General features: G+C 35.1%; 1 protein-coding gene across 2 annotated transcripts in view; it reads left to right on the forward strand.

Moving 5' to 3' along the window:
• The window catches only part of LOC143150541 (furin-like protease 1), a 373697-nt gene that overhangs the window by 302473 nt on the left and 53943 nt on the right, over positions 1-17281 (forward strand). For both annotated transcript variants that reach the window (XM_076318889.1, XM_076318888.1), the window contains exons 3-4: positions 14635-14856; positions 17047-17175. In XM_076318889.1, the coding sequence (XP_076175004.1) occupies positions 14635-14856; positions 17047-17175 (351 nt within the window). The remainder of the gene's footprint in view (positions 1-14634; positions 14857-17046; positions 17176-17281) is intronic.

Genomic DNA, 17281 nt, shown 5'->3' on the forward strand with positions numbered 1-17281 from the left:
ACATTTTTAAATCCAGTTTCAGAATCTTCTGAAACGATATTCTGGCAATGCCTAGTTGAGCAGAGCGACCACGGATAGAGGCAGATGGATCTTTAAGGACACTCTGCAGTACAGCTTCCACCGTTGCGCCAATATGCACAGTGCGCTTAGAACCCCTTCCCTTCCGAAAGATTGTCGATTGATCCGGTTTTTTCGAAACGGACGATTAGGTTCCGAATCGTGTTATCGCAGATGGCAAGAGATACTCTGACATTAAAATGTTTCCGGTATTTTCTCTGAGTTTCAATAATTGATTTTTCACTGGAATACAGAAACCCAACGAGTTTTACTTGTTGCTCATACATAGCGATTTTAATCTCCAAGGAATACACTGTAGCATATAAAAAAGGAAATAAAAAAATTTGAAAATGAACAAATTATTACTTTTCCAAATCCTTCAGTCTTTCAAAGACCACCCTGTATAAGCATGTCTTTTGTTTTATTAAAGCCAGAAGAAGTTAATATCGCTAAAAGTTATCTATTGCTGACGTTACGAATTTTTGTTCCAACACAATGCTTGAAACACCAGGAAAAATACTTCTATCATTTATATAATGAATTAGTTATAGATTCCCATATATACCTATCTATGTTATTCAAATTATCCAAATAATATTTTTAAAAAAATTTCATTCAAAAAAATTAAATTACAGTCAAATTATATACAGAAAACAGTTTCATTCCAATAATTCAAATTTAAATAATTACACAAATGGTAAATAAAGAACTGCTCGATTGTGTAGATAATTATTTATGTTTATTCTATTCAGGCTAATAGACACGATATTCTTTGTACATCTTAATATATCGTGTATTCCCTTTCATCCCTTCCAAGTTATGTTTTTACCGCTCCTAGTGGTATTATTAACCAGTATTCACTAAGCACAATTAATTATACTACTAATGACCCAGTCGCTGTTTCAGCTTTGTTTACATTGTCACGAAAACACATTTCACAAACGGAGTCGAGAAACATCCCATCATATATTATCATAGTATCTCTCGGGAAAGATTTCATCACTCTCCAACAGGATGGTCTAGTGTATACAAATTACATGAAATAATCCTATCAAATGTTTTAAATGTTACGAGGAGACGTTAATGAAATATTAAGATTATCTTTGTTTCCCTTCATTCTTGAACCCAACTGTTATATTTTTCAAAATTAGTAATTATTTAAACACATTCAATAATTTTGTACACATCTAAATAATTATTCGAATAGAACGTAATATACTTCTATTGTTTACAAGGCAAATAACGCCACTCGTTTTCGTTATTCGAGTAAATGAATATCAGAACAACTGCCAGTATGTACTACAAAGATGCTTAATCTCGATAGTCATTAACTTATTGAATAACCTAGTATTTGCTGTCGATAGTAAAACTCACAGAAATCAACTCTCAAGTGATTGGTACTTATTTGAGAACTACTTTCGAGGGTGAAATTTATCCGTTACTTTCTGATTGATATCAAAAGAAAAATCAATACCTATTACAAAGTTCTTTTGTTTTTCACAATAAGACAAAAATCGATTCAAGATAAAAAAAAATACCCTCTCAAATGAATGAACTTTGTTAAATATTACGTTGTTCGATATTAAAATTACTTTACCTTGTACTGAACTGCTTTTAGATGTAGTAGGGAAAACTCACCGGTAAAAGATTTTTCAAACTTTCAACCCATTGATCACTTCTTTCTACGCGTCGACGAAATCTATATACAGCTTCATCGTCCCTTGGATTAATTTCTTTTGGCCAACTACCTTCGTCGTGCAATATTCCTTTTTTCTTCGTACATTTGTTTATTGTTTGCACCTACCATTAAATTAACTTTATTATCAACCCTTAACGTTTGTAGGTGTCATACGTACATAAGTTACGTATGTATATATCCATGTATATGCTGAATAAACCCATCTATCGGATTTCTACACATGACGCGACGGGTGTATAGAAAAATAATACCACCTTAATCAAAAATACACCATCGAGACATAATATTTGATTTCGCTTTGAAAAGTATTCACTTGTAAATGTTAAAAACATATCGCGTTTCATAGTTAAAATCACAAATAGTGAAGCTATTGATATCAGAATAAACATTCGTGTACGCTTCCGACGAAATTAATTAAATTTATCTTTTCAAATGCAATATTTAATTCGACTTTTTCGTTGCATATCTTTATTGTCTAATATAACAAGCGACCTACGTATACGTATATAAACACAATTTAATACGTAGAAACTCATAAATTTTACGTTTAAAAATATAATAAGCTGAAATTGAATTTTACATAAAATTTTATTTCTAAATAGCGATGAATTTATCTTGATGGAATACTTTCACAATCTCAATTATCCTACGTAAGGCATTTAGATGCTTTCAGCTATACAAATGAACAAAAGTTGTTAGAGTAGTTTAATAGATAATCATAGTATTGAATATAACTTTCATACTCGGCAATATTTTCGGAAATTACTTATCAACGTGGTTAGTAATTGTTAAAAATAACCAACTGTACCCTGTCAACAGTTTGTTGACAAATTAACATCGTCTTAACTTGGAAAAATGACAGAAGAAACTACAGCTTAATCCTCGATCGTTACAAGCTCAGTTTTCTAGTTAGAGTTGGTTATAAACAAATTCTAGGGGGTGTTTGAAAAGTTCCCAGTCAGAGAGACAAAAATTTTGTTTATAATTCTTTTCTACTTATCTTCCAGTATAATTCTCCTTAAAGAAATAAATGCATTCGATTCAACATTACTGTAACGTTGGTATGCCTTCTTTAAATTTTGATTCGTCGAGATACGCAAAATAGCATTCCACTGCATCCGTCACTGTTAATTCGATGAACAATCACGTTCGATCAAGAATTTTCACAGTTTAAAAAATAGCCAAAAGTTTGGCGGAGCCATATTGGACGAATGTGGGGCGTTCGATACGAATTGGAAAACCAAATTCATGAATTTTAGCTGTGGCAATTATTAATCTATTCATCCCTGGAGAACATCTCTACATGTAACATACTATGGTACTTAAAATGTTAATGTATTATCATAAAAGAGCCGATTATTTACCATGGAAGTAGAATTGCGACCGTTCAAACGTTATACAATACAAATACATATGTACTAGGTTGTTCGATAAATTTTGTTCAATAAGTGTTGTTAGATTGCTCAATAAATTTTGTCGTTCGACAAAACTGATTAAGCAACCTAGTACTATACTGTTCAATAAGTTTTATCGAACAGCAAAACTTATTGAACAACCTATTATGTGCAAAAGACCAAAAACTTTTCACACGTCCCCTAGTTAATTCTACATAGAAGCGACAATCCAAGTTTAAGGTTAACCAACGCGTTATTATTGATAATATTACATCGTGGGCTGCTAGTTGCGTAGATGCCTGCGTGTGATTAGTACATTGCTTGAGAGTGACATAATTCTCTGCTGCTTTTGGATCCGGCCAGATGTGTTCTTCGGCAACGAGCGAAGTTTGGAACACGCATTGCTTACCGAACTCGCACCTTCGTTTCATGTACGTATGCTCGATCATCATCTTTGACACCGAATCCCGCGAATTACGCGCGCGTTGTATAGATTACAAAAAAAGTAAAAACGTTAACCAAAAATAAAGTATCGAAAAGTTCGCAGAAAATGCAAACGTGTAAAACGTCACTATTCGAAACACGGCCGTTAAAACCAGGCTGACCGATGACGCTTGATCGAAACACGGGAAAGTAGTAACAAGGCATGTTTACAATCGACACGTGACTTATATTGCAATGATTTAAGAGCGTTTCACAGGTAGAACACTACGAAGAGTACGTTTTTTGCATTTAAGTTGCTGCTTTCATTATGAATCTATATTGTTTACAATACGAGTCGATTCGTCCTTTCTTTCGATTGGTTAGCCCAGTCTGTTTAACAGAATCAATCTTGTCGGATATTGGTAGAAAATAATTGATAGAAATGTATGTTAATAATTAGTACAAATTGGATCTGTGTTCTTTGATTCGTTTTTTGTAGAAAAAGATTGTTTTCTGATTTTATCGGAGAGCCCGTGACTCCATTATGGGGATTATTGTTTTTTTAGTATCTGCAGCATGTTCTAAAAAGGAAAGTATTTCGAAGGAAAAGTAAAGTCCAAAATACAGTTTGGGATCAATATATCACCTTGAAAGTCAATATGATTTTATGAGGGCGAAATAAAAAAATTGCTTGTACACTTTTCAGACTTTCTAGGACACTGATGGCAACGAGAGACGGTATTATTTTGCAGCGAGATTAGGAAAAATATTTATGTCAATATTCGCGGGAGAAACGCAGCTACGTTGTTTCGTTTGCGTTGTCAGTTTTTTATACAAACGTTTACGTTGAAAATCGAATACAACGAAATTAATAGATTCTTCGTTTTACACGTATTTACAAGATTTATCGAAACAGTGGTACAATTTTAATTCGTGGAAACACGAATAGTTAATATTGGTACTTGCGAATTGATTTTTACAAAAATATTCTAATGCTGTCCTCCCAACATTTGAGAACACTACGAATTACAATAAACAATCCACCGCAATAAAAAGTAACTAATTCGATTCTGCAGTTGTTTATTGGAGCATTAAATTTGAACCACTCCATTACCGAATATTAAACCGAGCAGCTGCATACATTAATTACGGCACGTAATTAATATACGATTTACGGGAGCATTTTCCATCTGCCGAAAATGGTAATGTAATAACGAGTAATTTAAACTTCGATGGGACTTATACAATCGATAGGATCTAGTTAAGTTACAAATTTTTATCCCGTCACGGTGTTAGTTTTCCATTACAAACTACTCGTCAATTTATAACACGGTCGGCCGTAAGTCCAGTTGGCGAAAATTAATTTTATTTAAATTTTATTATCTTAGCATTACCCACCGCGTCTAAGGGTAACTCCCTTAAACTTTCCTCGTCCACCTTAAACCGATTTACGTAACGACAGACTGTACATTTTATCAAGAGTCACCGTTTCCTTACCCAAGTCTCAATTCTCCGCGAGATTCAACTACCTGAAATGCAGAACCATCCGTGAGTATTGGCTCTTTTAAAGCCGCGAAGAATCCTCTTGGAGCTTTTACCGCTTTTGAGGGCATTACCGATTCCTTCGGGCCGCTAATTTCTTTTGCGCATCGAACATTCAATTTTCGCCCGATTCGCTCCAGATCCACTTTATGGAATTACTATCGGCATGTCGTAACCCCCAGGCCCCATCACGGTTAGCATTATCCCTTCGTGACCTTCCACAATTTCTGCTATCCGCATACTGCGATCCAGAATCCGCCAATCAATGCTTTCGCACGGAACCGTAAATCGCATAAGCCGCGCGAAGAGCTCTCTTCCTAGTAAATCACATTCGATGCAGTCCAGTCGGCATCATGATCGATTGAGCTGTGAATGTGGTAATGCATGAACCAGAATGGACCTGGAACTTGACAATGATCCGTACTAGAATTCCGTCGAACAGTGTCCAGCGTTAACACGGTATCGCGCGGTAAAATAACTGCTCGAGGAAAAGCAGACACGAGTAGTGGGATTTCTGGTCGTTCGGCCTACGAAAACACGATGAAATCCCAAGTAAACGAACTAACAGTGAGAAACGACTGTTTCGTCGTGGAATTTTGAAAAATTCGAAAATAATACGAACTATTTTCGTAAAAGCTGTACAAGTACCGTGTCTTCTCGATTGCCAAGTCCTCGTGTTTTCTTTTCTACGTAATAGGTTGTTCGATAAGTTTTGTCGTTCGATCAAATTTATTGAGCAGTACTGTTCAATGTGGTACAGATTAATAAGTTTTATCGAACGACAAAACTTATTGAACAACCTAGTACCTGCGTGCGTGGAATTACATTGTATAATAATTTGTAAATACTTTAATGTATTGTGGTGGTAATTGATTTTCACGATTATGAAAGAATGTTTCAACACGAAAAAGTATACGAGAGATATGAAAACATGTGTATAATATATGAGTATGTACTCTGTTTGAATAATAGAGCGTTCGAATGCTAGAGCGCTCACATAGTTGAATATTCGAATAATGGAAATTCTGTCGTATTTGACGATTGATTATTTTAGGATATTATTAGGTCCTTTAACAAGGAATATCTACAAAGGGCACTCACACACGATATTAATGAAACTTTTCAAATTTATTTAGCAGATTGATTATTAGCAGCAGATAAATTTCGATAGTTCTTACAATTATAGAAATAATATGTAATGCAAACTCATCAGTTTTACAATTCTTTATCATTCTTTTACAATTAAGCAGAGTAACGCGCAACAAATATCGCTTTCTGGTTAAATCGTAAACACGATTTTGTATCATAAATAGATTTTATATCAAAGAGTAGCATTCGATGTTATAAATCATCTTCCTCGATAAGCACGACGAGTCATTGATCATTTCGTGCGATTCGTATCTGTGGTAAACAGTTTGCAGTTTCTTACATAAACACGAGGCGAAGGTTTCGACATCCTTTCGAAGTTTCGATTTAGTTTGAAGAGGCGACGCCGCAGCGTCGCGCAGTTAATTGCAAATTCAGCAATCAGTACTCACACATGACTTTCCAGATCACATAAGCTGACACAAGGGGATCCCTAATGAATCGATCGTGGTGCAGAGCCATCGACATCGTAATCGATCAATCGGTTGCACTTTGCAACGCGAATCGAGCCGATAGCGTTACAGAAATTATAATACAGTGAAACCGACTGCATTTCGAGACCCACGTAGAATCTGCATAGTTTGGAAATACAAAATAGATTCATCGTTTCCTTAAAGTCCAAACAACCAATTGAAAAAATGTGGAACATATTTCTTCTGATTTTGAGAGAAAATTCAAATGGTATTCTTTTATAATAAATCTACATTTTTTATTTCGATATATTATATTCTGCGTAAAGATGTACATAACTTTTGTCTGAAATATTTCTTTTGTAAAACCTCTATTTTTTAAGATATTTAAAGAAACATCTACATAATTGTTACAGTGCTACATTAATTTTTTACATTTCTTCCATTAATAACAATGTAATTTTTGGATACAAGAACGTCATAATGAATAAAGTTTCTCCCCTGATTTTTCGACAGGCAGTTGTGATTCCTTCTTTCATATTTTCTAAAATGGTAGATGAATCGTGATATACCTTTTCTTTAAGGTAATCCTATAAGAAATAATCTGGCGAGGTCAGACGACCTCGCCAATCAAGGAACTGAAGAAAAGATTCTCATTGATATCTATTTGATCTCGAGCCTTGATCTCATACTTTGAAAATCATTTTCGCAAAAGATGTTTAAAAATTCGCTGAAAACTCGTTCGAGATATTTAAAACTGACAAAAATTCAACGTATACTCACAGCTAGATTTTGAGCAACTGTAGCTACATACGAACTTCATTTTACCGATTGATGTACTGTACTAATACAAACTTGACTTCAATATCAATATCAATACATATATATTTTACAAGTGCATCCTACACTTATGAAAAATATTGATCGTAGAAAAGTGGTCCTTGTTCGTATTTTAACTATTTCCTCTACCATTATTTTCATTAAAACTCCCGTTGCATAATCGACGAATTAATTTTCTTTTCCAGTTTCGTTATATTTCTCAAGGCTACTCATCTCTAGTCTCGATCGAATCGAGTTGTATGTACGTCTTACCATCTTAAAAATCATAAGGGCCCTTGTAAACAGCCATTGCACAGTGAAACACAGTAGACACCGAAAACTCGTTGCATCGAAAGATTCCAATTTATTCGTGAGTATCGTGTAAATGATTTGCAATTGCGTGTACATCGCTTCGCTCGTGTCGTCGGTAACTTGCAAAACGGAATTTATCGGAGAATTCCTTTATGAGAGAGTTCTGCAACCGTGCAAGTCAAACTGGTGATGAATCGGATCGATCAGTGTCTGCGTATGTCGAGCCACATATCAAAGATGAACTCGCCTCCCGGAACTAAAGCAATTTAGGATTGAATTCCAAAATGTCCTATGGCGCCGGAAGTTCGAGCAGAATTTAACTGTTCGTGTACGAGGTGTACGTCGTCGAAATTCCGAAATGCTGCGTATTTAGGGAATAATTAAGCATTCGCTAAGTAAACGATAAATCAAAATGCAATTACCGCTACGCGAAACTTTACGTCGAAAATGCTTACGAAGTAACAAAATATTCCGTTAACCGTCATACGTATTTAACGAAATATTCGACCACTTTTGATTACTCGCTATTTGCTGTGTGAAAAAGAAAAGTACGCGATGACGAAGGAAAATAACAATTCGCAATAGATTCGTAATAGAACGAATTGAAATCGAACGCGAACTTCGTGCGTAAATGTTCGATGAATTGTTAACAAACGTTCAGGGCATGTATCCTTCTTATTGGAAACAAACAAATCGACGCTATGCGGCCACTTTCATTTACCAATACAAAATTATAATTCCTGTAATCGTCTTTAAAAACCTTACACTCTCCTCTAACTGTTACGCAACGATAATCGATCATTTCTTACGATGAATTCTACGCAATACTGAAACCACGAAGCCATCAATTTCACCAGCCAGTCGAATAAATAAGTAACTCGAAAGAAATTCAACGAACAGTTAACCTCGAAAGCAACGAATCTCTCTTGCCATGTTTTCCATTCCAAGATCAATATTCATACCATGAGGAAGAATAAGTACAAAGGCTGCGAGAGCAATTGGTCCAGAAAACTTCAAACAGGAGAAAGGAAAAATGTGAAATCTTTGTCATAAGATGTATGGATAACTCGTTGCAGAAAATGCTGACGTTTCTATTCCGGAAGGTAAAGCTTTCACCTGTATCGAATACACGAACGACGTCTTAACTTACCACGAGATTATGCTCAATTCCATCAAGACACTCAGAAATGCACCGCCCATTAAAAAACAGATTTTTCCGACAATATGTTGGCAACTAAGGAAAAAAACGACACCTCGTATTGCCTGAAAGATACGTAATATAATTAGCGACGTATGATACCGACACAATAATTGTTATTCTCGTTCTTTATTATATTTTTCTTATTATCTGTACGAACAAGTAGTCGACATTAGTTTAAATTTCTATCAAAGAGCTAATGCATTGTTCGAACGAATTTGCTACGTTTCTGTTAGGTGAAAGTATTAGGTTGAGCAATGAGCTTATTAGTGTTTGTAAACAAAGCATCAACTCGCATGACGATCTCGCAAACAATATTTAATCAGCGGTGAATGCTCAGCTCTGTCCTGCATCCTCTTTCCACTTTCCAGGTCGTTTGAACATTTCATCGGCGTAAAAGCTTTCGTTCTTGCTGCTTATTACTCAACCTAGCTTTTATAAATTGAGTTTCATCGGGCAGCTCTTGATAAAGTTTCTTGTACATGTAAAACACAAATCTTCGCGAAAGGTACCCTCAAAGACGAAGTTCACGCTGCCTAACGCGAACCAATTACGCGTACAACTTAGCCATATAAAAAACAAGGATATTTCTAAACTGGAAGCTCTGTTGCAGTTATCTTTGCCCAAGAAATTCGCGTTACAAGAAACGATTAATCTGATTTCGAAGAATAAATATCCACCGACGAAAATATTAAACGACAACTTAAAAATATCGCTCAGCAAACATGTAGCTGTAAACGAATCGATGGATTTTGTTACGAAGCGTCATAATTTCGATACAATTAGTCAACAAACTGTACCAAGAAGACACTTGTCAAATTATATTGCCTGTCAAAGAACAGCTATTTACAAAAGGAAATTGAACGATGAGTCTGTTTGTACGAGCACACAGAAGCGAAATGCTTCTAAACTTGTAAAAAGTCGCCCCTGTCAATTTGAACAAAATTTAAAATTAGATTGTCAAAAGCGTTTCAAAAGATCGACAGCAAATCCGAACAATTTTCAGCAGACTGTAGCAAACGACTGTCAAACTTATTCAAAGCAGCGAAAAGAAGTTTCCAAAAACTGCCAGGAAACATTCGCAAACAACTATCAGACATGTTCAAGAAGAACAAACGATGATTCCAGCAATCATCGGGAACCATGTACGAATGACAGTCAAACTCGTTCAAGCACATCGGAACAAGTTTACAGCAATGTTCAGCAAACTTTCAGAAGCAACTGCCAGAACCAACAGCCTACAGGATATTATGTTGGACGAGCAGCCGAAAACTGTGGCGACATGCATAGTCGATCTACAGAATGCAGTCGGCAACAATCATCACGGTACTCCAAACAACAGGTTCGTCTCTCTAAACACAAACAATGTGAGTCTTATTCGAGCTACAAACAACCTGATCGCCTCTGTCAGGATGTCCATGCAAAAAGTCCTTTAAAAACAAATGCAAATAATTACCAAACGTGTAATTCCACAGAACCTCCTGACTCTACGAAGCACGTCAATGACACATCAGACTCAATTTTATATAACACAGGCCAACCTGATCCACCACCACCGAAATGTCATCATTGGTCCCAAAAACTTGTACCACACCGCAAGAAGAAATCTAACCCGCAGTGCACCGAACCTGTTCCTATAGTGTTCGTTCCTTATCAAAAATTGACCAAAGGTAAACCAAAGAGGCAAAAATTATCATCGAAAGTTCCACCAAAAGATTCGATGAAATGTCCATCGACGAGTAATTACGATAATGTCACGATGAAGAGTCCAAATCTTATCAAACCGAAAGAGAACATGTCTGCCGAAGAAAAAAGACGATCAACATCATCAAAGACACGATGCGTGATTCGTTTCGATAAAACGGACAGAGATCATTTTGAGATCCCGCGCAAGCCTAAAACGATCGAAGAATCGAAGAGTCGAGCGAGTTTCGCAGCATACGGAAGCAGTTCTTACGCGAAGCCGGAGAGACTAGGCAGTATAACGGATGTCAACAATTCCAGGCCAAACATGTCGAGTTTGAAGTATCGTTTGACAAAGTGTCCCGCAATCAAAGAACTCTGGCGAAATGCTGATTGTAAATTACCCGAAGCGAAGGTGGAAAGTTTGGTAAAATCATCGAAGAAAGAGCAGCAACCCCCATCTCCGCGGAAGAAGATAAAACGCAACAAAAGTAACGGGGAATGGCAAAGCCAAATATATCCAGTTCGATTGAGGATTTATAAGTCGAAGAACAGTCTCGATCCGTGCTTACCAATAATAACTGACGTGATACGGGGTGGTTGCGGTTTCTCCAAGGAACCAACAGCAACGAAATATTGCCCGACAGATCCCGATACTGAAATGTCCGTGTTCCTGTCCAAGAACAACGAAGACCAAAAGTTCTGCGATGATGATAACAGAGATCACCGCGCGTGAACGAAGAATTGCAAAGGCCACGTTTCCCTTGTACTCCTAAATCGTCAATTTTCTCGTCGATGAAATAGAATAATATTCTTCGTCGATACTGTGAATTGATTTTATTTCTCCCCTTCACGTGTAATTGTATCTTTATCCGATTCACCATTAGGACCGATTTAATTTAAGCGTCGCGTAAGATTAAAATCAACAAGTAAATAAAATAACGTGCCGAGTACCGGTAAATTTTATTGTTTTCGGTCCGTCGTTTTTACGAGGGTCGCGACGCAAACACGATTTACCTCTTCGAGTTGGTACCGCAAAACAAAATATCCATAAAGGAATGATAGAATTCTACGCGATTACATACACAGAGCTGCGAGAAATGTGTTTGCGACGAACATAAATTATCGTAAAATTCTATGTTACGAGTTTAATGCGAGATCGTAAAAGTTTTATCTGCGTGATAAAAAACTAATTCAGAAACGTGCAAAAAATTCAATTCATAAATATGCATTTCGCTAACATTCGATACGAAAGTTTAGCTAATTCAGAGATACAATGATACAGTTGTAAAATTGGAATAGTTTTGAGTAGAAATGACTTTGTCCATAATTCGAATAATCTTATTCGAGGAACCGATGTTGTGCTGTATTGAAGAGAGCGATGATCTAATGATATACTCGTTAATAATGGTACGTATTAATATCGATGGGTATCAATTTCTAAGAGTTATGTTACGGTATCAAACAAGTATTGAAATAAGTTATCATTTACTTGCTAATATTTCTTGCGGTATCGGTACAGCTCTATCATCGAGCATATCGGTACAATTAAAGCTTCTATTACTAATAAAAAATATTCCTTATTTCGTTAAAACCCTATCATATACATGTAGTTTACATGCTTCTTCGTGCAGTATAAAAAGTAACTTTCCCTCGGGGGTTATATTGCTCTTCGAAGAGGAAAAGGTACCTTTGAATTAGTCTAAAAATTACTAGCAATTAAAAGGAAATAAATTCCATTATCTCGGATGAAACCATTAATAGGGATAAAACTAATTATGGCGGTGGTTATTGGGATTTAAATATTAACGATACTGCTTTCACGTTATATTATATGCGTAATACGTTATATGCATACTATTCTTAGTAAGTAACTAATTATATTCGTGGTCAGAATATTCATATATTGATTATTTCAATTTTTACTGCATTTCAAGAAATTTGTTCAACTGTGGAATGGTTCGATGCAAGTATAGCGAGATATGTATCAGTTCCAATACTAATTGAAAACAACGCTAATGTGAATTGATCGCTTTAATTATGCTGCAAGCCATTGTACACATTGATTTGAGAAAGTTAGTCTTAAATATGACGTTCTAGTACGTTTAGATTAAATCAATTGCTGTTAAGTAGTAGGTCCAAATCCTTTCAATTGTGATTCAAAGTTAGTTATTCTATACCTGCACGAATAAATTAAAAATGGTAAAAATTTCTATTTCTAAAAAAATAGAAATGGTTCGCAACACTGAATAAAATTAATTTTAAATTTCTCAATCCAAGTGATACTGTCACTTCAGTATCATAGAATGTTAGATCGGTGAATTCTTATTAATGTTACCTACAACATACTATAATAAAATATATATGATTTCGTTAAAATAAAAAAAAAAGAACACCGATAACCTTGAAACCGTAGAAACATTAACTTGTAAAATATTTTTCCTGTCACTGTATGGATCTCTTCCAATAGTAAAACTTTCTTTTACTTCTTTACTTCCAAAGAATTTACAATACAATTATATTGCACATAACTGAGATATTCCAGAATCCTTTTTCTCATGACTCACCCTTTATGTTTATCGAATTCTACAAAATTTGCCACTTCAAATGAATATTCGATAATGAGAATATTTCCTTTTCTCCGATCATCAGTCTCTCTTTTTCATATGAAATGGTGAAATTCCAAATTTCGTGCACAGGAAAGCACGATTCTGCAATTTGACAAACGCAGTCCAATTTGTCACGCACGAAAGAAATAGTAAGAAGGTTGCCTGTAACAGCTGTTGCCAAGTTTTCACATTTATCATTACCTTTCACCGTATATTTTCACTTTTCCGTATCGCCATACCAAAGAACAAACTTGTGCATCAAATAATTTTGTTTTACGAGCAACACACACTATTGCTTGAATCCAAAAGTGATAAATCCTTCGTCCTTAATGAAAACGCCAAGAAAATGTGTAAAGTTCTCGTCTCGTATTCCTGTTTGTAAAGAAAACATTCTTTTACCAAGTTCCCGCAGACAAAACCTTCGAGAGATGTTACTTTCGCCATAACAAATTTATGGACTTTTATTTCTATGAAGTAGGAGGTTGCCTAAACTGTGCCACTTTCGACAATTTCGTAAATTGTTTCTATCAAACAAATCGTATACATTGTTACCGATCGTAACACTGTAAAAAAATTTTCTTTAAGCAAATTTTGACACAAATTTATTTAAAAAAACAAAAATAAGTCGTTCGATTCAAATTGAGAGACCACTGGTTACTTAATTTAGATCATCGGTAGCCAAACTTGGACCATAACGGTATACATGAAATATTAAATTTTATATTTCTATAAATGTATATATTAATTTATTTTCTGGATCGAGTATCGTAGTGAAATAAATATACACGTTTATAAATTTTTAGTATCGACGCATGTATTGCGGTTAAAAAACTTTCACTCCACCCATATACACTTATCATGAATCCATGAGTTTCTTCTATTGTCATTTCGCAAATTGCTCAAAATCAGTCATCTATGTTTCCTATTTTTCACCCCTTTCTCCTCACGAGTAATCTATTTTTCAAAAACACGTTCGACATCGCATCAATCTGGATGATTATCAACGACTCTCGATATTCTCTAGTTCGAGTAACATTGCTACGTTTTTGTAATCTTGTTTTTTCAATTTCGGCCACAAAACTGGACAAAATTGATCTCAATATATATATTATCCCAACGAGCATAAATATAAACACGTATCTCCGCATAAATTACATTGTCTGCGCGAAATGGGTGAATCGTAAAGGATAAATTTATATACCGCAGAAAGCAGCCAGTCGCGTTCAGAAACAATGACCCCTGTTAAAATTCATTCGTTGCCGCACACGTGTAGCGGGACAAGACCACTATAATCCGCGATTACGGGGCAAACATATTAATATGAGATTGTTCTTTGCTGCAGATAGTCGACGACTGGTACCACATGGTGCATACATCGGTGGTGAAGAGGTCCTCGGAACCACATCTCGGGATACACGAGAGGCTAATCCAAGACCGCAGGGTGCGTCGAGCTGAGCAGCAACGAGTGAAGTCACGAACGAAACGAGACTTGATAATCAAACGCGGTCCGTCCAATCTGCAGACAATTTTGGACGACGAAAGGTGGCCTCAAATGTGGTATTTGGTTAGTTACCTTCGATTCTTTCTGCCGAATTCATCAAACGTTTAGAGGAAATTTTTCTTCATCCTTAACTGGCGCTACTAAGTTCGAATTATACACGCTAATTTGTTACTGTATCTAAATAATTAGATAGAACACTTTTAAAGTCGATTTACAGGATCATCTATAATTGAGTTCTATACAGATGCTACAAGTGGTACAATTTTAACAAAGAGTAGAAGAAAATTTCAAGGACGTTCTTGTAGATAATAGGCTTTTAAATAATTATTTAGAATAGGGCTCGCTTGATCTGTTTCAATGATCTTGAAATATGTGATCAAAGTTAACCTTCTGAGTAATTTTTTCTTACATATATAACCACCGTTCGACTATAGTTTTCAATATACACGCAAAAGTATTTATAACACTACATATGTATATTCAATACCATAGAATATCTTTTAGAGCATTAATCTGGATTTGCTTTAAGTTTGGGTTAAGTTTGGACAAGGTTCTATTTACAACACTTAAAGGATGTACACTTTGAAAATAATGGAATTGTGCAATGGATTGTAGGTATAGTGCAACATGATGCAATATTTTCTTGAAAGAAAAGGAAACAAAGCAGTTCGATTCCTACAATTTAGATTCAAATTCGGTGTCAGACTTCCAAAATTTATTTTTTACTTATTTCGAACATACCTAGAACTTTGGAAGTACGATACGCAGAAATGAATATATTTTTGCTAACATCTCGTATATTAGAGATGGTAGTTATACTCTGAATAAGAAGAAATTATTCAGAATGTTAACTTTGACAACATATTTCAAGGCTATCGAAATTGATGAGGTGACCCCTATTCAAAACAATTACCTACTTATGTACCTAAGTGTTATACTGGATAGTTATACCTAAATCGTAATTAGTTCGGAACAAGTTTTACATACATCTTTCAATAAAAACATTCTTCCTTTTTTATATTAATACGAGGAATAAAATTATATATAAAGTGTCCGGCAACAGGTGTCTGAAACTGTAAGTAATGATTCTATGTATCAAAATAAGATACCAAAAATAACGAGGTTACGTTCGAAATTTTATATTAAAGTCATTAATTACCAAACGTGAGTAAAAGACGTCAAAGATGAGGTACTTACACTAATACCGGCGAGCAGATATCAGTTGACTCACGACGAGAATTATAGCGAAGCTATCTAGAATTTACCATATCGCACAGTTCTGCTATAGTTTTTTTCCAAAAGACGTAAATAGTAGCAACTTTTATAGCAGTAACCCGTGATGTTGTAAATTATTACGGCGACTTCGAGATAAGTGGGTCGTTCTGGATAACTGCAGCACTATCCTTGACAGTAGTATAAGTTACTAACTTTTGGCACCTTCTGCGCGTATTTTCAGCAATTAATAATTTGGGTGCAAAGCTTCAAAGATATTTTTCTCATTTTTATATTGTACTTTATCTTATTTTTGTAGATGGAATCGCACCTTAAAATCTCGGACACCTGTTGCCGAACACTGTGCAATCCGGAAGAACATAAATTAGTATTTAAGTAAACTCATTAATTAGTGTATTTACTTACGTAAAGAATATGCATCTATTTTTCATGAAGGTCAAATCGATCCCATTTTGACAGTTATGTTAAACATACTTTACCGATTGATACCTTGCGCTACGATTTAATTCTAAGTAAGCGCGCATGTACGCGTTATTGTATTTCGCTTCGCATGAAAAGTATTTATCACACTTATTTTTAAATCAAGACAGCGTTATAATTGAGAGAGAAAAAATTCGAATATTAAAATACGAATGAAAAATATTCATAGAAACGATATTTCTCAATATATTCTGGTAAATGGAACTATATCTGGAATTCTTTATATAATATTAACGTATAGTCTCACTTCAAATTTTGCAATTTTTTCTTGTCTTCTGTAATTAATTTCTCATCGTCCATTCCGATATTTTTACATTTATAATACATACAATTTCATACAATACACGCAACATGCTACACCCATCATTATATCGAAACTGGTTAAGGATTAAATTTATCCATCACGAGAGTTAAGAAATGTTTAAAAATAATTGTTATTCCGTAGCTCGAGTTTAATGGTTACTCCGGTAAACAAAATTAAACAACATTTTGATAAACAGAAGCCCGTATTAAAACGTAATTATCGATAACTTGTTTCAGAATAGAGGGAACGGATTGGATATGAACGTGCAAGAAGCTTGGGCCGAAGGAATTACGGGTCGTGGTATCGTGGTCACAATCCTTGACGACGGATTGGAAAAGGATCATCCCGATCTTTGTAAAAATTACGTAAGTTCCTCTATTTATCATCCTAACAGGACTGTATTAAACGCGTGCATTGTTATATTTACCGCGAACGAAATGCTTATACGAGGGAAATAAATTTCTTCTCTAA

This window comes from Ptiloglossa arizonensis, chromosome 8 (assembly GCF_051014685.1).
Source record: "Ptiloglossa arizonensis isolate GNS036 chromosome 8, iyPtiAriz1_principal, whole genome shotgun sequence".
NCBI classification, from domain to species: domain Eukaryota; kingdom Metazoa; phylum Arthropoda; class Insecta; order Hymenoptera; family Colletidae; genus Ptiloglossa; species Ptiloglossa arizonensis.